The sequence below is a fragment of the Nipponia nippon genome, unplaced genomic scaffold, assembly GCF_047370975.1.
Source record: "Nipponia nippon isolate SJK-2023a ecotype South Korea unplaced genomic scaffold, ASM4737097v1 scaffold_5, whole genome shotgun sequence".
Lineage (NCBI taxonomy): Eukaryota > Metazoa > Chordata > Aves > Pelecaniformes > Threskiornithidae > Nipponia > Nipponia nippon.
In genome coordinates this window covers 78,834,617-78,858,666 of record NW_028262369.1, presented here as the reverse complement: position 1 = coordinate 78,858,666, position 24,050 = coordinate 78,834,617, and the positions used below count along the sequence as shown (strand labels likewise).

At 40.4% G+C, this 24,050-nt stretch overlaps 3 protein-coding genes across 8 annotated transcripts in view; 1 reads left to right on the top strand and 2 right to left on the bottom strand.

Annotated features, from left to right (window-relative positions):
• Window positions 1-1,642: 1,642 nt before the first annotated feature.
• Window positions 1,643-24,045, bottom strand: SPC25 (SPC25 component of NDC80 kinetochore complex). The gene is made up of 7 exons (XM_009462025.2): window positions 23,910-24,045; window positions 4,709-4,866; window positions 4,555-4,620; window positions 3,597-3,743; window positions 3,337-3,441; window positions 2,927-3,025; window positions 1,643-1,905 (listed from the first exon to the last, which is right to left on the bottom strand). Exons 1-7 carry the CDS (start codon window positions 24,038-24,040, stop codon window positions 1,781-1,783), a joined length of 831 nt encoding a protein of 276 aa, XP_009460300.2. The 5' UTR covers window positions 24,041-24,045; the 3' UTR covers window positions 1,643-1,780.
• Window positions 4,748-24,050, bottom strand: part of ABCB11 (ATP binding cassette subfamily B member 11) — a 98,498-nt gene continuing 79,195 nt past the window's right edge. For 2 of the 6 annotated variants that reach the window (XR_015698696.1, XR_015698697.1), the window contains exons 30-31: window positions 20,854-21,088; window positions 18,818-18,951 (exon numbers count right to left, since the gene is read on the bottom strand). The gene's annotated coding sequence lies outside the window, so the exon portion shown is untranslated. Of the gene's footprint in view, window positions 4,867-5,916; window positions 6,013-18,817; window positions 18,952-20,853; window positions 21,089-24,050 lie in introns of those variants that run through there. The other 4 variants (XR_015698698.1, XM_087731284.1, XR_015698700.1 and 1 more) reach the window with 4 other exon arrangements.
• On the top strand, window positions 7,580-20,837 carry G6PC2 (glucose-6-phosphatase catalytic subunit 2). Its single transcript, XM_009462027.2, has 5 exons — window positions 7,580-12,765; window positions 13,092-13,201; window positions 16,368-16,479; window positions 17,351-17,466; window positions 18,666-20,837. The coding sequence occupies exons 1-5, from the start codon at window positions 12,548-12,550 to the stop codon at window positions 19,175-19,177; spliced, it is 1,068 nt and encodes a 355-aa protein (XP_009460302.1). The 5' UTR covers window positions 7,580-12,547; the 3' UTR covers window positions 19,178-20,837.

Below are 24,050 nucleotides of genomic sequence, written 5' to 3'. Positions count from 1 at the left end.
AAATGGCCAGGTTTACCTATTAGAAAGCTGATGAAGGCATAGGAATAAGGAGGTGGGGGGGTGGTGGTTTTGGTTTTTTGCCCAGGCATAAGATTATAGATTAGGGCAAGAACAGCGAGTGCTGCTATAGTTACATTAGTAAATGGGAAGACCAATATCTGCACCAAATGCTGGTTTGGGCCAGCTCTGGTCTGTCCTGTGGACTACGTAACATTAACAGCAGGAACGCGTTATGTGTGCATCTCCCAGTTTAGTTGCTTTCCAAAAGGAACGCTGTTTGCATTTGAGATGTGAACCAAAGCGGCAAGGATCAGGAGATGATTCACTCCAGAAGTCCACTCCTGGTAAAAAAATGAAATGCTAATGTAGGTATATGCTGTATAAATTTAATAATAATTGAAAAATAACTAGGAGCATTCTTCAAAAAGATATTTTAAAGGGTTATTTTCATTATTTAGGAAATACTAGAATTCTAAATACTTTTTCACAGGGTTTTCAGTGTTGGATATTTTTGCTCTTTACATTATATTTCATTTTTATATACTTAGATATTTGTGTTACAAGAGGGATCAGCATTAGTTTTCAATTCAAGTGGTCTTTTACTTCACTAGAATTGCCAGGACTGAATTTAGTAAGATTTTATTTGAACTATGTTACATTATCAAATGAACAGTTTTCTTTCTTGTTGCAGCTGTCCATTTAAATATTTTGTGAAAAGGAAAAGGCTTTACAAATAAGATAGAAAAAGAACAGTTTTAATCAAAGCTGAGTACTGTGGCAGTAATAGCCGTCTTGATGAGCTGCAAGATACACAGATGATTTATCTGTAACTACTGTATTTCATACTTTAATACATTATACTTCAGGCTTTGCCATGTCTTAAGATTTCCAATGACAATGATAAATAGTTCGTCACTGCAACATGCTTTATGTAATAAAGCAAAATGACTAGTCTGTTCTAAAACATACCCAATAAAGCACTAAGGCTGATAAGATTGAGTGTTACTCATTCACCACTGCAGTTCAAGTTTCAGGCCAGCTTTTCTGCCCAGCTGGGTGTCGTGGGAGCCAGAAACCTCTGGGCTACAGCAGGGTTTCATTTCAGGTGTCCTAGGATTTCTGATCAAATCAATACAAGGTTCCCGCTTGCTCCTATTAAGAGCTTTATTCAAGAATAACATGCACATCAAACAGTTTTGTTACTAAAACCAGAAATAGGCATCCAGACAAGAATCTGAAACAGGCAGTAAAATATATAGTTTAACAGACCAAAAGAAAAATAATGATATACATGTATGAAAATGAGTGATAACACTGGAGAGTACAAGACAGGGTAAAAATTAAGACATTGACCTGTGACACAGGTAATTGAAATAATTGCTAAGCTCCAGTGCATTATTTTGGTAGGTTTCAGGCCTATTCCAACCACATACAAACCTGAAAGACACTTTTATGCTTTTGGAAGAGACAAATTGCAGAAAATACTTTCTTTTGAATATCTTCCTGAGGTAGCTAAATAGAGATCATTAAGCTACTTGATACGGGATCAAAATTTACATGTCTGGAGGCATTCAATTAAGGAAGTAGTTGATGATACTGTTGTTCGAAGAATCATCCAAAATGTCTCTAGATGACAGTAGACTAAAATACTATTTCATTATTTCTCTTTATTTAGAAATTAGAGTAACACATGGATAAATACATACTTTCACAATACAGGAAGGAAAGAAAAAAAGTGCTCTACAGCTAGAAAGGGAGGTATAAGCTAGTTTTATGCAGACTATTTATAAGATAAAGCAGTGAAAGCTTTTCTGATGTTGGCAACAAACGCAGAAAAATTGTTAGTTTCTCTCACTTTGAGCTGGAACTCTGCTATACAGTCCAGAGGAGGAGTACAGGAAGTCACTAAAATGACACAAATTTCCAAAAGATTAGACTATTATAAAAAAAATTCAGTACTAGTGTTATTCCATGCTTATGAAATACAAATGCAGTTTGTTATCTTTGTATGTTTTGGCTTCGTCCAGTATTATTTTTGAGTAACCTATTAAATCATTTTCTTTCAGCAAAGACACAGCCTCAAAGAACACACAATTTTTTATTTCCAGACCTCCCACTCAGTGCTGTGCTCCTGCTTGAATTGTTGCAGCAATTTCCAGTAACCCATAGCCTGCTCAAAAACTGAAGCACATTCCTAAACATTTTTGTTGCTCTGCAGGCATGCAGACTGAAAACTGATGTAGCCCTGCATAGGATAGGCAACTTAACTTCAGCACAGTTTAGATCTGAATTAGTAAAAACAGAAATCTATTCAGTCCATACCTAGAGGCATAGCAGAGCAACAGTAGCATGTCTAGAAGCTACTCAGCACAGTACTCAAAAGCTGCTGCTGTTCTTTGTAACTGAAGTAAGATCCATATTGCAAAAACAGCTCTAAGATCTGAAAGGTTGTACCCTTGCAGAAGAGGAATGCTGAATTTCAAGTTTTAATCTTTCTCCTACGTCACACAACTGTAAGGGTTCTCCACATCGTGGGGAACCTCATTTTTTCTGCCCTCTAGGCTTCTCAAACAGGTTGAAATATGCCTGTCAGCATCAACGCTCACTCTAGCATAAAGGGAAGGAGCAACAAACGACAAACTGAAGCATTTATCTATGCCTGTATACCTCTTCTGTCTCCTGCTTTGCTCAGTACAAAGTAAACACCAACTCCACAAATGGCAGGGAGCAAAGATAAGCAGTTGTATTTTCATATAAATTAACAAGAGAAACTTCATTAAAAAAGTATATTACCATTGCAAGATTTTTCATTCAGAAATTGGAAGATAAAGGTTACAACTAAACTGTACTTTACCCCTCTACCCCTTTTTTTCAAATAGAGGCATCGGATTCTGTCCTCTTCCTTAAGTATTCAGAATTCACATACCTTCATAGTCTCCCTGTTCATTTATGGAAAGGGTAAACACATACGGCTTGTCAGGATCTTTGTGGTCAATGTGTCTGAATATAAACTGTAATTGGTCATCTAAAGCAAACACAAACAGAATTAATTAACACCATTAACTTCTGCTGGAGAATCACCATGACTAAAAATCACAATATTAAGCTACAGTTTCACTTAATATTCTTAGAATACTTACAAGTTAAGCAAACCTGGTCTCTTTGAAAGACAAATGCATTTTAACATACCATATTCTGCCATTTGAGAGACAATGGTAATACCTGGGCTGGGGCAATTCTTCAGTTGTGTGAGCTAGTATGTTCTTCGCTGCACAATCCAACATTAACCACGTTGTGTCATTGCACAGGGAAACTATGGAAACTACAGAAACTTACTGTGAATTCTGCGTATCTCCAGTCCAAGCCGCTCTTCAAACAATACTTTAGACTTGCATAGTCGTTCCACTCTCTCCTTAGCGGCTTTGTTTTTAGAAGATATTACTAGAATTTTAAAAGCCACCATAAATATCAAAGTAAAGGTAAAACAAGCACATTAAAAAATAGTTAGAACAGTAGAAAAGCCCGTCAAGAACAAGTGTTGAAAACAATTCCTCCTCTAATTAAGAAAATCTACTTATTACCCTTTGCTTACTTACTTTCCTTTTTCTTCATCAACTCTTCTTTAAGCTCTTGGATGCTGTCAGTCAAGTCCTTCTTTTGCTTTTCTTCTTGATTTAGGTTAGATTTTATTTCTGTCAAATGCTCTTGATTTTCTGATATGCGTTGGCTCTGCTGGAGAATCTCTGAAATGAGGCAAGAAAATATGAACATATACAGTTGATTAATTAGGTCTCTGCTATTTAGTACTTATCTATATAGTTTGAGGTGACTCATTTGAATAAAATCTAGTGAAATGTATGCTATCTCAGCTGAAGACAGAAGTCAGCATAACTATACTAACAGCATCAAATAAAAGCTTAAAGTGGAAGTTACTCAAAAGTGAAGCTACTAGTAGGTAGCTCCTCTGATATTTCAATCAGAGGCAATTTGTTTCTGGTGCCAGAACTATGTATGTCCTCAAAGCAGGAGGATGGTGGATCCTGTCCACAGACAAATAATTTGACAGAAAGCAAGGAATGGAAACACTGACTGATGCTAGAGTTGCAATTATTTTTACCTGATATTCTGAAGTTTAACTACAAAATTCAGAGAAATTAATCCTAGACTGATAGTAATAGAATACAGTCAGCCTAATATGGAAGAGGCATAAGCAACCCCACAATATTTAAAATTACTAAGCAATTTAATTTACTTTTCCTATTGGAGTCAGCAAGTTCTGGTACTTTTTTGTTTTAAATACTTAAACTCCAAAACCACTACACAGAAAACTTTTACCAGATCTTTATCTTTTTGCATCATCAATGAAGTTTTCCAACAAATTGCTTTTGACTTGCAATTTACATCCCATAACCAACCAAATATGTTTTGGTTTAATTCTGTCTTCATTCTGATGTTGTTATTTGCCTTTTAAAATGGGAAGTTAAACATATTATTCAGCTGTATTAAGTTAATTTCAGAAATGTTAGACACAAAAAATAAACCACCGTACAGTACCATTGCTATACTCCTGAATTTTATCGATCATCAGGTCCCCTTCTTTCAGCTTCTTGGACCATTTGTCTGTAACAGAAAGTTATTTCAGTTACCTGAAGAAGTTTGATGATAACTTGGAAAAAGTAGAGGTAACAGGAACACAGAGCCTTTTTACCTGAAAGCACTTTTATGGACTCCTTGCATGAATCTCTCAGTGCTAAAGTCTGATTGATCTGTTCAGTGCCATAAATGCTTTTTAATTTGGTCCAAAACTCTCTCATTTCTCTTTCAAAGAACATTATTTCATCTTCTGTCTTTATATTAGCCATAGTGCTGCAATAAACATGTAAATGAATAAATAGAGTGTCACGACGCACAAGCCACTCGCAGCAGTTACAACTCACAGGATAAACCTTCAGGACAGTTTTTATCTCCTGGGCTTGTTAACCTCTTCCCGTAAGTTGTTTCTGTTGTTACTGTTAGTACAACAAGCAATAACAGCGGGAGCTACACTTGTTTTGCTGCTCCACCAGCGATCGTTTCCCGCGGCAGGAGGCGGCCCTGCGCCGCGCTGCGGCCCGCCACGGCACCGCCAGCCCTTTCCAGGGTCCCGCAGCCCCCCGCCGCACCGCGCCCTCCTGCCGCCGGGGCGCTCCCACCCCTTCGCCGTCCTCCCGCGGGCCTCGCAGCGAGCCGGGCGCCCCCGCTCCCCGGGCCGAGGGGCGGACGGGGAGCTTCTCCCCTCCGCCGCCCGACCAGACGCTAACGGCGGCCCCCCGAGCCCGCGGCGCTCCGCAGCGGCCGCCCCCGCGCGGCGGTGCCTGCCGAGCCCGCACGCAGCAGCCCGGCCCGGGGCAGCCGGACAGGGCGAGCGAGGCCGCCCGCACCCACCAGCTTTCAAACCGCCGGCGCCTTCCCGCCTCCCCAACGGCTGCTTTCTAACTGGGCACCGCCTCCCGCCCGCCTCGCAACAAGTCCATCGCTGATTGGCTCAGCCGTCCTTCCTGCCGCGACGGGGGTGGCGGGGCGGGGTGGGAGCTGCTGTCGCTGTCGCTCGGTAACGGTCCCCTGGGGCGAGGCGGGGCCGCCATGATGGGCAGGGCTGGGCGGCGCTGCTGGGCGGCCCCTCGGGGCTTGCGGAGGCGGTGGGTGCCGGCGCCGTGAGGGCGAGGCAGCTGTGACTCCCTCTCCTTCCCCTGGGACGTGGCTGTCGGGATTAGGACGTTTCCTCAGGCCCGCTGAGGGGGCGGTGGCTGGGCTGTCTGCAGCGCCAGGCAGCGGGGCCGGTGGGCCGCGGTGAGAAGCCTGGCGCGGTTTGTACGATTTGCTGTTCCGTGCTGAATGAAACCAGGCTCGAACTGGGGAGCAGGCTCGCTCCTTTACCCTCCTCTGAAGCTAGAACTTGTTTCCAATGTCTTGTTCATTCACGGAACATACTTGGGGTAACCGAGTCGTAAGTTTTGTGACACTCTGAATTGCCTGCAGAGGTAATTGCAGTCCGTTTTGGTATGAACAAAAACACAAGGCAGCAGCAGCCCTGCCTGTGCCGGGTCAAACACTTGTCGTAAGCCTCTGTTATCGTGAATGTCCTCCTTAACGACACTGTGCTTAATTTTTCTCCAGTTGGGTATGTTCCCTTTTGGCTCTGGATAAGCACGAGTTTGTGATCCCAGGTACCAGCCTTCAATTGATCATGGAAGCTACTTACCAGTTATTTAATCGTAGATAATGAATTTCTCCTAGCTTTAATTTACCTCAATGCTATTTAGATGATATCAGAATAGCGTAAACTTTGTAAAGCTTTGAGAATTGCTGTCTGAAACCATTAATTACTCTTCCCCCCACCACCAGACCCAAAGCGAGGTTTGAGCTGAGACCACCAACTATTAGTTTCATTGTTCTTGTATAAACTGTTAGTGCTGGTGGATAGCACTTCTACCCAACTGTATTTCCGTCTCATTTGACTCAGACACCTGTTGTCCAGATTTCACAGTTTCCTCAGCGTTAGTCCTAAAACTAATTATTACACCACTGTTCCTTATCTGCTTCAGACTTAAATGTACTGAAGTTGGGCTGGTTCAAGGATGATTACTCAGCCACATATCAATTTGGGCATTATGGAGCATATACCTTATGGCTTCTTTTAACTAGGACCATTTCTCTCTTTTTCCCAATCAGACCTTAAACCTAGCCAAGTGAACGCTGCCAGTATAAAGTTTAAATGTTGCACCTAACATCGCTAGCCTTTGTTATTTGAGTGCGTAACTTTCTGAATACACTATTTTCCCAGCCCCTGGTGTTTAGCAAATACAAGTTCAACTAATCTAAACAAATCCTGAACTTGAATCTGTAATCTTTTGGTGGGTTCTTCAGTCTGGTCTCTTCTGAATCCTTTTATTCACATAGATAACAGGTTCACCCTACAGTAGCTGGCACTAGTTCCAAAATGTTAAGGTATCTTTTTTCATCAGTGAAGTTTTTCTAGATTTCATTAGTTCTGTTCCTTTGGTTTAGACTTCTGTCAGCTGAAGACTAAATATAGCCTGTGACATTTACTAGCACAATCCATACCCTAATTGATCTGTTTTCTGACTGATTTGGGAGTCCTTTCTCAGAGTTTTCTAGAGACATGAACGTAGGTATGACCTATCCTCAACCTTCCTTTCCCACTACGAACTCTCCACAATCAGCTTATCAGTTTAAATGAAGCATGCTGATTTTAGCAGGTCCTGGTTTTCTGTTCAAGCTGACAGCTCTTACCAACCACAGACAGAAATGTGGTCTCATGACCCAAACTAGCACAGGTCATATGCTTCTGAAATCCTCTGTTAGGTCTGATTTAAGAGGCTCCATGGTCAGAAACGCTGGCACCTAACCTTACCATAACTCTAGCCCAGACACTTGTTCTGAAATGTTTTTTTCTAAGTGTCTGTCATACCAAGCCACAGGGTAGTCATGGATGGAAGAAAGTTTCAACAGCGATTTACCCCATTTCTAGCACTAGGAGCTTTGCTGGAGACAATGTAATTTTACCACATACCCCTTTTCTGCATATGCCAGCTCTTCATGGGTGTCTTTGTAAGCCTAGGGTACTCAGTTAAACTTAAGGTTCCAAGATGTACAAGGACAGCAGCAGGGGAACGGTTAACCTGCAATCAAACTGAAGGGCAGACTATTTCCATCAAAGGTCTGTTGCTTTATTTCATTGCTAGCTCACAGTCCATACTGGGCTATTGCAGTGCTGGGTTAAGGGGTAGCTGAGAGCTATAGTTCGGGGTTGCAGAGCTACTGCAGCTTAGGTGGAAACTGCTAAGGGAACACAAAATCGAAGAGCTGGTGCTAATAAACAGACTCAGCTACTTCTCTTGGCAGGTTTCTAACCTCACTGGGCTATGGTTGGCCTGGGGCTAGTTTCAGGGATTAGAGAATGGCAATAAATAAGGCAGGGATCTTATAGGAAAGGGAGCAAAAAAATGTGATGGAGATTGTTGCCTTTATGGGCCCTGACTCCATTTCTGCCTGCATTTTATGGAACTTGAAGGTTTTTTATTCACTGTTAAATTCTAGGTTGCTTGTAATTTCTGAAAAGTAGCTCTTCATACTTAAAATTATAATAACTAGAATGCCTTAGATGTGACTTTTTCATGAACATGCCAGAATTGTATTGCATGCGTTGTTTGTACCATTTCCACTGTTAACACATACAAATGCACACAAATAGTAAGGTCTGGCAGTTATTGTTATATTGCAGACACCAGGTTTGTTAGTTTCACGTATGTGCATAGTTAACTTTATAGCAAGGAATAATCACAGTGTAGTAACTAGGAAAGATTGGATTAATAAGGTGGCAGAACCAAGAGAAAGCAACGGGTTCATGTTAGCATTTGCTAAACCTCTACTGGTCAGTCCAGCCCTAAAGAAGCCTGACCTTATGTAGGGCTGCCTGGGTCCAGTGAGGAATGCTTGAGGGAATGAAAGAGCAAGCTTCTTGAAAGATTCTTTTCTTCCTAAATCTAAAACTAAGCTGTATCTTTTCAGTGTTCCATTTGGAAAATATTCATACCTAAGAAAATAGCTGCCAGTTGTTGTACACAGTATCTACTTGTGAACTTACTAAATTGCTAGTTAATCCTTGTAGCTGGTCCAATGCCAATGAAAACGCTGATGTGGAAATTAATGTTATTGTTCAATTAACTAAGCATAATGTACCAGAAAGTTAGGCCCAGTACACAGGCCTCCATTAACAGTGTTTTAGAATATGTTTGCTTTGATGGCTTTTCCTTCCCTTGCAAACATTTGCTTAACAACATCTGATATCCGTTATGTAATATTTGCTCTAATATGTAGGTGTAAAGTAGCTGTAAACATTTTATCCGCCCTTCGGTGGATCATCAACATGATTCTTGTTTCTACATTATTACCAAGAATATATAAAGTTTTGGTTAGTCTCTGGTTTCATATGTCTTAGAGAATAAAATAAATCAAGAAAATACCAATAAATTAAAAACTCTTTGTATGAAGAGACAGCATTTTAAAGGGTTTTGCTTTGCACTAAGAACTCATTTGATCATGGGAAGGCCAAACCTTGTTTCTATATTATGAAAACAAGACAAAGCTTTGATTTAAAAACTTAATTGCCTACACATTCTGACCATTTTGTACAGATCACTAGTTTTCCTCGCAATTCCATGTACTAAGATACAGCAAATAGTTTTATTTCATATATTGTCTCAAGAGACTTTGAAATACTAAGCACATTACAGAAGCATTTTGCAGTGCTTTGCATAGAAAAGGAGGGGGAAAAAGGCTGATTGAGGAAGTATTTCTCCTTTGTTAGTTTAAATGTGTTATTTAATATAGTATTTCAAGACATATTTCACCATCTTTTCTCAGCTGGTTACTAGAGCTAGGAAAGTCTTTAGTGTCTCAGACTTTTATAGGTTGCCAAATATCACAGGCAGGACAAGAGATGACTCACATGTCAGCTGTTGATTGCCTCTTGGATGAAGCAGGCTCACGAGTGCTTCCAGGCACAATGAGAACATCACCTGAACTGCCTCTCTCACAGAAACCTGCTTACCTGTTCCAAAAACTTTCTGCTTTCTGTTTTGTAGAATGTGGATTTGTTTTGGTTTTTTTTTTTTAAGCATCTGTTATAAACATGACTCCTCTGGTATGTCTAAGATGTGGATGTAGGAGCTTCTGAAAGAGTCAGAAAGAATGTAGGAGGAAATTAAAGCTTATTTATGTTTGCTGTTAGCTCTTTGTTATGTCTAAGGTGCTTATCTTTCTATCTAAGCAGAAGGATGCTTAGCAGCATATGAATCAACAGCAAAATCTTTAAAATGAAAATTAGTATCAGGAAGCCTTTAGCATTTATACTAAAAGAGTTCACTGAAACGTTGCATGAAATACTTTCAAACATTATATTAACAAAGTTTCTGGAGAACCAAAGTGTGCCTGAGTGGTTCTGTCTGAAGAAGAGTTCAGCCTGAGCAGCACTATCCCAGTGGGTAACATGGGTGGGTGGGTTTATATTTATAAATAAAACAAACATGCAAAAAGTTATTGCAATGGTCCCGCACATCCTGCATCAGAGAGGCAATTTTTCTGATACTATTGAATAGCAATGCTAGCATTAAAGAGAGACTGGAAGGTGATCTATTTTATTACTTGGTAGACTCTCCTGAGGACATTAAATTGTATCTTGATGGAAATTTACTTATTGCAAAATATTTTTCCTAATAGAACAATAGTTACGTAGACTTAACCTCGTTACAGTTGCTGTTAGAAGCAAGATGGCTGTTACTCAGCCACCAACTGACTTGACATTTGCACTCATGGTTAAAGCTAATTATTCTTTGTAAACTAGACTGAAAAACAGAAGAAAACCTCAGATTCTCCACATTTTTGCATACTAAACCCAGACATGTATAGAGTGATTTTTATTGTTGTTGTTATTGTAAGTCCTACTTATCTTTAAAGGAGAGATACTTTTGCAGGAAAAAAAAATGTAGCAAAAGGAAATTTTCTCTAGTAATAAGGTATAAAAAGTTATTTGAGAGAGATGTTTCTAAACAAGTAAGTTCTTGGGAAAGAACTGGGAGAGGGAAAATCAGTTCCATCAGTTCATTTATATGACAGTTCCCTTGCTGGACACCCTGAAAAGGTATAAGCTATACAGCTTAGCAAGAAACAAACCTCCCCAAACATTTGCAGCAAAAAACCTAGGAAATATTTATTGTTGAAACATCCTGAAGTTTTGGTTTTGGAAGGGTTTTCCTTGAAATTGGGTGATACCAATTGAAGTGAATAATTCAGTCAACATACAGAAAAATATTGTAGTAGTTATTCAGAAACAGCGCATAGAATTTTAAATCTCTCTTTAAGGTTTTCTACATGGCTCAATGCAACTGGTAGCAATAAATGTATAGGACTTAAATCTGCTTAAAAGTTTCTAAAAACAGTCTATTAATAGCTAAAGTAAATGTGAGTAGCTAAAGTAAATGTGAGATTGCGTCAGGAAGAGAGGTCTTCTAAGTCCATTTAATTGTCATGCCTTATTTGTTGAATCTACTCAGTGTTTCCATGTGACTTCCCTGACCACACATCATAAAGCCCTGTTAAGCCATTAAGTCTCTCTTCAGCAAAAACAGCCAAGTAGTTCATATCTTTGTCTCCACAGCTTGTAGAGTTTAGCTTTAAGTGCCATGGAGAAAGCAGTAGGGAAGTGCGCAGTGCATATATACAGCTGCTTTTGTTTTCTGATTTTAATTGTTTCAGATACATAGATAATCGTTAATAGAAGATATGAATATGAGAGCCTGATAAAGAACTGAAGTTTTCTTCTTGCTGTTCTGATGATAGCAGGTGATGGTATCATCAGACTTCTGCTATCTATTTAATCTCTCCTGGAAAAAAGTTTCTCATGTAGCCACCTCACAAATGAACATAATCTTTTCCTGTGCTACAGTTTTTGGTACAAATGTTGATAAATCTGATGTGCTAATACATTATTTGCTGTGTACTCTTAAAATCCTGCTATCTGGCAGAATCTCAGTTTCCTCGTGGCTATTCACCCTGGAGAACCCAAGTGCTTCACCTGGGAATCCTTCAGGGAAATATTCATCGTCATCGGTTCCCAGCCTTGCTCTGGTTTGTGAGGCAGGTCTCATTTCTGCTAGGCTGGGCAGCAGGAAGGGGCTGCAGTAGCTCCGGCCTGAGCTCCTTCTGGCAGAGGTGCGTAGGGCTTGCATCAGGTAAGCCGTATGCGAGAACAGCGATACTGAATGAGATGACTCAGAGACTAAGCTTCATCTGCATTGTGCCCTGGATTAACACGGCCTCTTGTATAAAGGAAACAATTGTTTTTCAGTTCTTTGAGAATATTGCTGCTTTAAAAATGAATCTAGAGCTCAACAGCGTTGTTGATGTGTGGATGCTGGTTGTATTTTCCATGACTGAAAATGTGATTTGCAAAGTATTAGACACAGCATGGTAGCCAAATTCTATTTCAAAGTGAAATGTACAGCTTTAATGACAGTTCTGCAAAGACCAACTATTTGTGTATTCTTTCTATCCTTTATACAGGCAACACTTAATGAAGTATACACATTACTAATGTCCATCCTGCAGAGAAATGATCTGTGAAAAAACTCAAGCAAACATGTTCCAACTGTTCATACAAAGGATTGCATAAGTCACGCATTGTGCTCCCACAAAACTTTCCCCACAATTTGCTGCTGCTCAGCATGTACTTCACTTAGTTTCCTCCAATTAAAATTTGCAAACAGAAAAGCTTTCCAGTGCTAACAGACTCATGTGCTTTCCCGGAGATTTGGAGCCACGTGTTCCAGGAATGGCTGGGTACACCACGCCGATACAATATAAAGGCAACGTCAATCACCTTCTCTCGCTTTTTAATAGCTCCCTTCCATGGTTTTCATTCTCCATCACTAGAAACTTCAGATTAAAGGAACTTTACTATATTTTAAGTACAGTTTAATCCATTAAGATGGATCTCCTTCATAGCAATGGCGTGCTTATCATTCAGCATTTACAGAGGGACTACAGGGCTTACCAGGATTTCCTTAATTTTATGTCACATGTCGGAGATCCCCGGAATATATTCTCAATTTATTTTCCTCTCTGGTTTCAGCTCAACCAAGTGGTTGGTACTAAAATGATATGGGTGGCAGTCATTGGTGATTGGTTCAACCTCATATTTAAATGGTAAGAAGTTGGATTTATTTTAAAATTTGGTATTTTTAATGATGGTTACTATATGTACCTCAAGCTTAGAAAAAATTTTCTGTGAATAATGTACTAGTAGAGTTTCCCCTGTAATTATAAAACAGGAATTCACAATGAAGGTATTTACGATATGTTTGAAATGACATTTTGATAAGACAAGAACCTATAGAACTATTATAGAATAGTTTTGGCAATATAGCTCTTCATATTCCTTGTAAGATTATTTATCATGCTTTGCTGAGGCCTTCTTACATAGAAATTTTTTTATTGCATTTCTGCTTCATTTTATTTTATTTTTTTGTCAGGATTTTATTTGGCCATCGCCCATACTGGTGGGTGCAAGAAACAATGATTTATCCCAATCAGTCAAGCCCATGCCTTGAACAGTTTCCTATAACATGTGAAACTGGACCAGGTAAGAAATGTTGGAGATTACATTGGTACATTAAGTAGAGATAGCGGCTTTTTGGGGGGAGAGGATGTGACTTATGAAGGTCTTACATGATATACAAATCTCAGAGCTCATGTTTAAAATAGCACCAAAACACAGGAAGAGAAAAAGGAAGAAATAAAATGTCATAGGTATTTGATTGCTGTATGACAAGAACGTTTACTTCATTGCCTTTAAACAGTGCAAGGGAAGGGGATTTGCTTTAAAAATAACTCCTACTAGAATGAAGCAGCGTATTGGAATCGGATTTTCACAAAACTTGTGTCATAGGTTCAGAAAGAGTAATACACCTGCTTTGTGAGGTCACTTTTAGGAACAGTTGCAGTGCCAATGACATCATCTTGGGGAAAGAAATTCCATGTTGTTTAAGAGTGCTCCAAAACAGAGCAGGGGGCTGTTGAGTTTGAGGGCTTGTGCACTACTGAAAGAATTACTCAAACCACAAAAACTAGTAGGTAGTTCAGTGTAAATAACAATAGTATCAACAATCGCTCATGTAATGTATCACAAGTGGAAAGTGGAACCACTCTTCCCAGAAGCAGACACTGGCAGTGAAGGTGTGTGGGGGGGTATGTGAACAAATACAAGGGAAAAAAATTTTCTTTAGAAAAATGTACCTTTCCAATGTATTTTCACTTTTTTATGTCTCGTTGTCTTCTCTGTGGAACTCAAATGCAATACTGCTGAAGTTAAATGAGCTTATGCAGCTCTAATGTGTGAAATAAGGTAAACTTGCTTGGAGTTAACTGACTGAATTTAGTTTAATTCATTGTACACGAAAATGCTGACTGTGGAAATGAATGTGCTTTGTGCCTCGTCAATGCCACAGCAAGCTTTTGAGTGGTTTGCAGAGCTGTGTTTTGTTAACAATATCCTGCATTATATCCCATTGTAATTTTGAATAGGAAGCTTAAGCCCTTGTATCAGGCAGGGTTTAATAGTGCCTGGTCTATGTGGTCTGCAGTCTGTTTCACGTGAATTCATTTGGGACCTAACCCAAAGTGTTAAGGTCCTTCAGGTCTTCTCAGACTTCAGAACTGAACCCATTCAGCACCATGTAATTCCAAGCCCTGGCTAAGGAACCGGAGTGTTTCATTTTGATTCATTGAACCAGAAGGCCTTTCTTCCTGTTACTTTCTGAAGTAACAAGTCGTTCCTATTTCTGTCCAGTGGGTACTGCTGTCATATTGATTCCTTATTGGCACTTGTAATGACCACATTTTCTCCCACCTCCAGATTTGCCCCTGACCATTGACAATATCTGTCACTCCTCTGTTGCAGTCAGTGCAACTTTAAGGTGCACACAGTCATTGTGTGAGCTTACACGGTACTTGACACACTTTTTAAATATGCAATTTGTATGAAAGGATTAGAGAAGCAGCCACAGACGTGAGAAGGGCATACCCAAATATTGCTAGGATAGCCTGAACCCCAAACTCTGCAGCTCAGCATAAGGGAGAGCTGAGGGAACTGTTTATATGACTACAGGGCAAGCAATCTAGGGCCTGAATATGGTTTGTACTTCTGGAATGAACTGAACTAAAACCCTGGAGCCATCTTTGCTCTGGTATTTGTAAGGTTTTAAGAACATAAACCTTAAGGTGGAGTTTACGCTGTTTCTAGTAGATAATTTGCAGATGAACTATGAAACATTTTTCCTAGATGACATTTTCCTAGATGACAAAAAGAAGCTTTCCCAATGCTGATATACAACGTTACGGTTTCCTTGTCACTGACATTTGTTTTGTTGTGAGGTTAAGAAGCCTACATCTGTTATGAAATTAACCAAAGAGTTGGTAGTGTGACTACTAAAGATACTGCCAAGCAGAATACCAAAAATGAGTGCAGGAAGCCAGAAATCATTGGGCTTGTTCTCCCTAGACATTCCTGCTTTGCTGCTTCTCTGAAATATTCTTTTGCTTTGCAAACTACTACATAGTGCTGGGTCATAACACATTCATCAGCCAAAACGAATCCTTCTGCCAGTGGAATAACCCTGTCCCTTTTACTTCTCTTTTGTCTCCGCAGAAAGCCAAGCTGTAAACATCTGGTATAGATTCCAATGATCTAATTTTCTCTCCTTCCCTTTTTCAGTTTGTTGAATGTATACCTGGTGAACAGGGGAAAAGTAATGACAAAGTAATTTTAGGAATCATTTCCTTTGCATACTCATGCCAGCATACTTTGTTTTTTTGGTGATTTTCACAGTTGTAGGAACTTCTCTGTGGCTTCATATTGTTTCCAGTAAAATTAAAATTTGATGCATTACATTAAAACAAATGACAGGTACATTATTATACCTGGACAAAAAAGAAATCACTATTGATCTCTATATGAGAGTGTGTTCCCTGTTAGACTGCTGTGGGTACAGCAATTAGTCCAGTATGTTACAGCATCATTTCATGTGCCGGTTCCACTGATAATCTGTTTCCAAGCAAATGGACATTGTACAACACCTTAAAATTTATAAAATAAATCAAAGTAAAGCATAAAGACACAGTTCTTCCATCACACTTCAGATGATACATTTCTAAATTTGTTACAAAACTACCTAATATTTGAATTACCTGGACTGTAATATTACTAATGAGACATAGATCACAATCACAATTGCTAACGCCATGGTAATTGGAGAAGTAGATAAAAGGCAATTTGGAGGGGCCATCTGAAGTTATACTGGTACTTTAATTTAGAATGTTACAAAGAGCTAAATCTCCGTTGCTCCCCTTAATTATGAGGTGGCCCATTCAAAATCTATATCTCATCTGATCCTCATATATAACGTCTACGTTGTACGCTACAGCCCTAAGAGAGCCCTAGATGCTCTATTTTTTAAATCACAATCCAAATCTAAGTAATGGAAAAGTACTATGCTTTCCAATCAAGATACCAGTTCACACCAATATAAGATGGTTAAGCTGTTACCTACTTGATTTCAGACAAATATTCTGGATTCCGTACATACTGAGAAAATTAACTTTTGAGAAGCAGTTGACATCTTTCAGCGTTTGTTAACCATTTTCTTTCTAAATGATTAGGTGCCTGAGCAACTCCCAGTATGTGTTTTCTATACGATAAATGTTGCAGTCATCATTTTTAAGCTTGAATATTTCCTTTTTGTTTTTACTAGGAAGCCCATCTGGACATGCCATGGGATCTTCCTGCATTTGGTATGTAATGGTCACAGCAGCACTTAGCTACACAGTTAGATGGAAAGATAAATCAGCAGTTACCCTTCACAGGTCAGTGTCTTTCCATTATTCTAACTCAGATATTTCTTTATATACATGCCATGTTTTTAATGCACTTATTTTAACCACATGCTGGTAGTCTGTTTTGTCCAGTTTGTGGGAAAAAAACAACAAAAAAACCCCAAAAACCAAACCTTTATTACGATCTACTTCAGATGAAGGCAAAGAACATTAAGAGGATTTATCTGTTTGTATAGGTTGGTATTTATTAACTTATGGTCATTGCATACAATATCTCTGAATCAGCTCCTATTAAAGGTCATGGCACGTCTTCAGTGTTGCAAGTTTTGAATTCTATTAATTGTCTTTACGTGTTGGATCTTTTGGTTAGCACATAAATTTACTGCTTTGGTGGTAGTCCTCCTTATCCCATTTTGAAGCAAACACGCATAATGTTGGCAAAGTGCAGTGTAACACGTTACTCAGCTCTGTGGGGAAGTCCTATAATTGCTTTGATGGCTGTTCTTTCCAAGCCTGACAAGGCTGTTCCCATACTACGTGAATTTTGTCACCAAATAATTGAACTTTTGCATTTAAGTATGACTTCATGATGAGAAATATGTTCAAGGTACTAGTGCTAATTTAACTTGCCATTGATGACTTTCATCACTAAAACCACAGTGGTGTCTTGGACCTGGAACTGCTGGGGTCTGTTCCTGCAGCCCTCGATGTGGCTGCAAGAGCAGCCACTCTTGCTAATGCTTTAGTACTGACTTCCAGTTTTTAATCATCTGATTCTAAACTTCTCTGCTTGTAAGCCTCTGCTTGGTAAAAATATAAGCCTGACACAAAGCAGGCTGGTGTAAATTGCTAGGTGAAATATCTTGTCTTAATTTTGAAGCATCTTCCTTTTCCCTCTTAGACTGACATGGTCATGCCTTTGGAGTATTTTTTGGATTATCCAGATCAGTGTGTGCGTCTCGAGAGTATTCATAGCAACACATTTCCCTCATCAAGTTATTCTTGGAGTATTTGCTGGTAATGCTGCCATGTTTTCTTTTCAACATATATGCAAAATCTGAAAAAAATTAAGTATGAGAAAAGGCAAGAGGTTTTTAGTAGTGCTACTCAGCTTGCACCTCTAGTGGTGCTCTCTGGAAGATAAAGGATTTGATGATAGTCTAAAGGTAAAATTTGCGAGGTAGTATGTATCTGCTGTCTTTGTAATTCACTCAGGGAGCGAGCCCTTGTCCATGTGCCGGTTGATGCTGACTGCATTATGTCCACACTCCCACAGACTAGCGCTATCTATCTGGTTTGTAGTGGCTGCATCCGATATTTATCTGTGCCGCCTGTGTGGAAGGGATCAGAGAGGAAGTTGCTCCTATATGGCCCTGACCTTTCCCCCAAGGAGGAGCCACCACGTGGGTCACTGCACGTGGCGGCCAGGCGCAAACTAGCGTGTGTGCAGTGTGGACAGGCACGGGGCCGGAGACCTGGGGCAAAACAGAGAAAAATGCAAATTAGCAGTGCAAACTCCCCAGGGTGATTTAAGAAGCAAAAATACATTTTTCAGTTACTTAAGCATGTTTCAAATTGGTATTTAGGGAGTTCAAACTATGGACACTCTCTCTAGTATCTATCTGATTTTAAGGAGGGTGACCGGAGCACTGAGTGGGGGCTGCCTGCTCCCCTTCTCTTTCGTGGATGCAAAGCAACCTGGGCAGCACTGGCTAACGGCTTGCAGCCCAGCTCTCCCTTTTCACAACCGGGATAAAAGGAGTGAAAAAGAAGATAGGTGTGTTCCGTGTCTTTTCCTTCAACACTCAAAGCCTGTGTGGGAACTGGTATTGAATTCTGCATTGCTGGGGCCAGTCTTTGAGTGGAGGCCTCTTGGGGAAAAGGCATGTTCTAGTTTACATCTCATATTTGATAGGTTGTCAGCTGGGAGATGCAGTCAGGCCTAAAGCATACCTCATATCAAAACCACGTAGTGCTTGGTATTTAATTTCTTTTTTTCCAAATTAGCAGTTTTGAGTGGGAGAAAAGGTTTTGTAATGTACTACAGAAGTGGTAAATTGTGTGTGTCTGCGTGTGTGTGTGTGTGTGTGTGTATATATATAAAAAAAAAAAATTCTTCTCTCTTCAAAAGTCAGTTTCTGCAGCAGCACTGTAAAAAGTGCTTCTTCAAAGTACACGTGTGTTGTTCCCTGTAACACTGGGTTTCTAATCCGCAGGCATTCTTGTGGCAGAAGCGTTTGAGCATACCCCTGCTATTCAGACAGCAAGCTTGAGAATGTACATCAAGACAAACTTGTTTCTTTTCATCTTTGCCCTTGGCTTCTATCTAGCCCTCAAGCTGCTTGACATTGACTTGCTGTGGTCCGTTCCGAAGGCCAAGAAGTGGTGTGCCAACCCAGACTGGATAAACATTGACACAACTCCGTTTGCTGGACTGGTCAGGAATTTAGGTGCACTCTTTGGCTTAGGTCTCGGAATTAATTCTGAAATGTTCATCATGAGCTGCAAAGGTAAAAATAGCTGTAAGATAAGTTTCCGCGTATTGTGTATAGCTGCTTCGTTAGCTATGCTGCAGCTGTATAATTTCGTTAAGATACCTTCTCATACTGAGTATTTGTTCTACATTCTCTCTTTTTGTAAGAGTGCAGCAATGCCTCTGACTGTAGTTGCCTTGGTTCCGTACTGTGTCCACTCGTTAATGAGGAGAGCCGAAAAGAAACTTAATTAGCTAAAGGTTCCAAATGGTTAGCAGTGTGGGAGTGGATATCAACGGTTCGAGAACCCTCCGCCAAGGCGGTTTTGCTAACTCATTTTAACCAAGGGGGATGCCACTGCACCTTTGCTGTGCTCCTGGTAAGTAACCGGTACATCCAAAATCTGTACGTTCAAGAATGACTTCGGCAGCTCAGAAATATTAATTGCTGATGTTATTCCTAGAAATATTGCAACCACACTGCAGTATGGTTAGAAATGACCCAATACTCTGGGTCATAACAAAGTGTTCAAGTATAATCAACTAGTTTGATTTAGCTACTCGATGGTCTTTTTGTTCTGTCCATCTCCAGCTAGATGGTGCTTCAAGCCTCAATTGTATATAGCGATACTCAATATTTAATTTTTTTATATATAGATAGTGTGTGTTAAACTGCTAGGTAATGGTGTGACAGTATCATACCACCTACAACTGTACAGCTGTACCCAGGCACTGTGAAAAGGGCCAGCATAGTTACAAACAAGGCTTTAGATTTAACTTATTGAGCTTCCTGAGCAAAACAGCTTCTGATTAAGCCAGATGAGAAAAAAAATAAAAGTTTATTTCAATTAGACTCTGTAGAATATATTTTTGCATTACTGTGTGATTTTTGTCACTTTTACTTTTTGAAAGTGGTCACATAAAACATGAATGATGCAGATTACACCTTTGATATTGAAAACGCATAAATATGGTGTAACAAATCTTTGGGTTCTGTACATCTGCACAGAGCAACAAATGAAGGAAGTTGACAATAATGAAATTATCTCAGCATATCACCTCCAGAATGTTGTTCATGCTCCTGTATTGCAAAGGTAAATTAGTCCAATTCTCTCATTTCAAGAGTGACAAGCCTGAATCACTGCTCGTAGTTGTGTAAATCATGAAAATGTGATTGCAGACGAAGTCATTGCAAGTTTATATTCTTGTCAGCTTGGCTTACCTAAGCACACAAGTAACTAATATGGTAAGTATGTTTGCTATATAAAATGGGTGCTCTAAATAGGCAAAGGCAGGTACTTTCCCTTTTTATTCGTTATTTAGCACCTACTGTTGCATATTCCCTTTCGGAGCACACTCTTTAGGCAACATTTTGCTGATACCATCTCCTAATACTTAGTATACAAGCAGCGTAAAGCTGTAAGACGGTAATGAGGGCTGTGCGTATGATCTGATAGCAATAAGGCTTAGAAGATGTAAACATGATATTGCTTCCAGACTTCCAATTAGTTGTGGGATAATTGAAATGGAAAGAACCTTATTTAATTGGGAAGACAAGGTGAATAGTTTGAGTTGGCCCTTGGGAATGAACGTGATACAAATTACAGAAGCAAATCTGAAACAGGCATCCTTACTTAAGAGCCTCCTAAGACTACCTTGACTTTAAAAAATTATGAATCTGTTTTTAACAGTCTGAGGAGTAGTCTGCTTCATGCATCTCCTGATATCTTCTGTAATGATTCTCTGAACTCTTTTTCCTGCAGCAGCTGGCCTGAAACCAGTCTTTTCGATAATTGTGACTCCTTAAGCAAAATGAGTAAGCTAATGGGACTAGAAACAAATAATGAAGAACACAGGCAGCTATGACAAAGATTTCTCCCGTGTTCAAGATGCTCTGTGGTTTGTTATTCCCTACCAGTGTGGTGACCTACAGAGGCATCACAAAACACTAGAAGGTCGGTCTAGCTGTCCTTCTGTTCCTCGCTCCTTCTGGCCAACAGCGGGGGATTCTTTGTGCGCAGCCGTCAGGGGCTCTTGCAGCAGCGTTTGGGCCTACCGGCAATGTCGGCTGTTTTACGCTGGGAGTTAAGGGCAGGCGTCACATCTCTAAGCTCCTGCTATGTGAGAGTCTGTGCTTCCCCGTACTGACAAGGAATCTTGGCGCCTCTGTGGGGATAGACACAACCATTAACGCGGAATGCCAACTGGCCTGTCTGCAGTCTTCTTCTAAGTCAGAAGACGCGGGCTCTCGCTCACTTCCTTGGTGTGTCCCGTTAACTCAGCCTGCAACTTCGGTGCGTCAGGGAAAGGGGCAAAGACCAGCCTCCTGTCTGAACCACCTTTTATTCTTTCTGCAGCTATTAAAGCATTACTAAAACCAAGAGTGGTGGGAAAGCTGAATAACTTAAGTTAGTTTTACCAGTAACTTCAGAAATGAACCTGTCGATAAAGTAATGGCAGTAGAATAAGACACTTTCTGAGCAGCTGAGTGTGTTGGGCTATGGAGTTTTGTGCAACCGCCTGAAGAATCTCCAAAGAGGCTCCCGAAACTTCAAATGGAGTTAGCCTTTTCCAGAGTGGTGGAATAAACAAGTGTCAAGGTATAATCTTGATATTTTGATAGAATTAGAATTGTAAATCAGGAGCGAGCCGTGTAGCTGATACAGTGAAATAGGCCTACGTGCCCCTTCGTCAGGCTTTAGTGAATTTATCACGGCTGAAAATTACACTTCAAGCCTTATTAAATAAGATTGTGTGGCACCTTAACTAAGAGCTATCGAATTGTTAAACATTTAAACTGTATCTTCATCAGGCTTTTGCAGCTGTTTATATTGTTAATATTTGGAACAGATACAGAGCATATACACTTATACGATGATGGGCTGAACTACTCAACCTCCTTTGGGCCACAAGGCCCCCTTTGGAATTAAGCTTTTCCTGTGTAATAAGGAGGGTGGGAAGCGCTTGACTGATCCCCTCGCTCCCACTAATGGGATCCCAGCAGAAAGTTAATCATAGAATCGCAGAATGCTTTGGGGCGGAAGGGACCTTTGAAGGTCACCTCGTCCATCCAGCTCTGCACCAAGCGGTCCATCGAGGCTTGTTGCTTCTGCCCAGACACACCGTGTAGCTCCACTTGCACTTTAGTCCCTTCGTGCAGGTGCTGAAGAGCTTCATGATCAACTTGTGTACACCGTGAGTGCCTTCTGTTATAGGGGCATGCTCCCCAGTACATAGCTCCCAGTATTTACTAGCTGCCTACAACCAGGGTGATGTTACGATGAAGCGCAGTAGTAGCACCACCCAGCTGGGCCCCCGTTGCTGTGCTCCTGCGAGGAGATGGCAGGCTGCTCTGCAGGCAGGGGCTGGCGTAGGTGCTTTGGCCTCCTCAACAGCTCCGTCCTGCACAGCAGACCCTTGTTACAGGCACAATCTAAATGCATACAAATACTTGTTACCAGCTGCAAGATGATATTCATATGCTTCTCTGAAGGGTAAGAAAGAGATGAAGTGCTAAAGCACAAGAGAGCCAGTAAAAAATACAATTTATTGGTATAACTCGGGCCACAAAAGTGCTGTCCTTTAGGCAAAAGAATTATGGAATAAGTACAGACAGTAATTGTAGTTTTTAATAAAGAGACATTATTTTTCCAGGGCCTTAAATACTAATATAAATTAAATATCATATAGGCATGTCAATAGGTTATTGATAGGCACTCTGTCAATATTTTCAGTCCCAAGCCATCCAAACTAATTATTGTTCTGAAACACAAAAACGCTAAAAAGATTAGAACAGAAGGCCAATAATGCAGCTTCCTTTTTCATTTTCAGTTAAGGATTAAAATACAGACTTCCTTGGCTAAATAGCATTTCAGTGTCAGCTATGTGATTTTGGTAGGGTCTGTAGAAGTAATTCTATTAATAGAGCCGTACAAAAGTTGAAATTGTTTTTTGCTGCCTGGAATTAAGGGCTGTATCCTAGTAAAGTTTTCACCCTTCCAGCTCTATTCAAGTTTCAGCAGTTTGTACTGTTGTGTAGTTTTATAAGAAACTCCATTATGGTGTGATTTGTTGCAAAGTGGGTGAACCCTCCCACCCACAGCTGCAGATTTTAGGACATGGAGAATGACTTTTCCAGGTAATACTCTATTATTTGAAATCAAGAATTAAATTTTGAAACTGTAATTTAGACTTTCTGTCTATCATCTGCTTTGTCTCCAAGAGCCCAGTCACTAAAGGAAAGAGTCCTGTTGTCCTGCAGACAATATCCAATAACATATTTCAGAGAAACAGGCAGTAGACCTTGTAATAAACTGTTGCAGATACAAGCTTCTGCCAGAAGACGACACTTCCTGACCTTTGTCATTGCCGAATGAATTGTTGCTCTATTTATCAGCTCTGCTTAATACAAACAAAGAGCTAATTATGGCTATTTCTTTTCCACCTTTACTGAATATATTTATGATTTCTGTAAAAATACTCAGCATTGTCTTGCCTTCTGAAAAAAAGAGAACATATTATCTGTCACAGTCTCAACAGAAGTGATTTAAAGAACTGTGATGATTAACTGTAGGATTTTGCATTGATTTAACGAAAGCATTTATTCCTATTCAAAATCTATTTGACAGCTTTGATCAGAGTGGTGAGTGTAGGGGAAATGATCCTCACCAGCTTCTGTCCCTCTTCGCGGTTGCTTTCCTTACTTTTGTGGCGCTGCCTCCTCTGTAAGTACTTAACGGTCTTGTTGAAGGGGCAGCGCTGTCAGGCTCGGGGCGCCGACGCGTTAGCGCTGTAGCTGCACGCAGTGGAAGCTTGGCCTCCCCCGCCAGCACAGACGAGGTGTCTGGTATGGGGGGGGGGGGGGGGTCTGTACCCACAGCGAGGGGGGTATCTGTTGTAATCCTCTGCAGACCGAACGTTGGGAGAGATTGGATCCCGTCAGATACACAGCATCATTCCTGGGATTGTTTTTATTCATGGAGCTTACCTAGACACGTGGCAGTTTCCAGAACACCAGCGTGGAGTCTTCCTTGATTGCTGGTTGAGGAATGAGAGGCCTGTGCAGTCTGACTGCAGGTGGTCGCAATTCCGCAGCTTCCCGGCAAAGATCTTTCCCATTTTCAGGCTT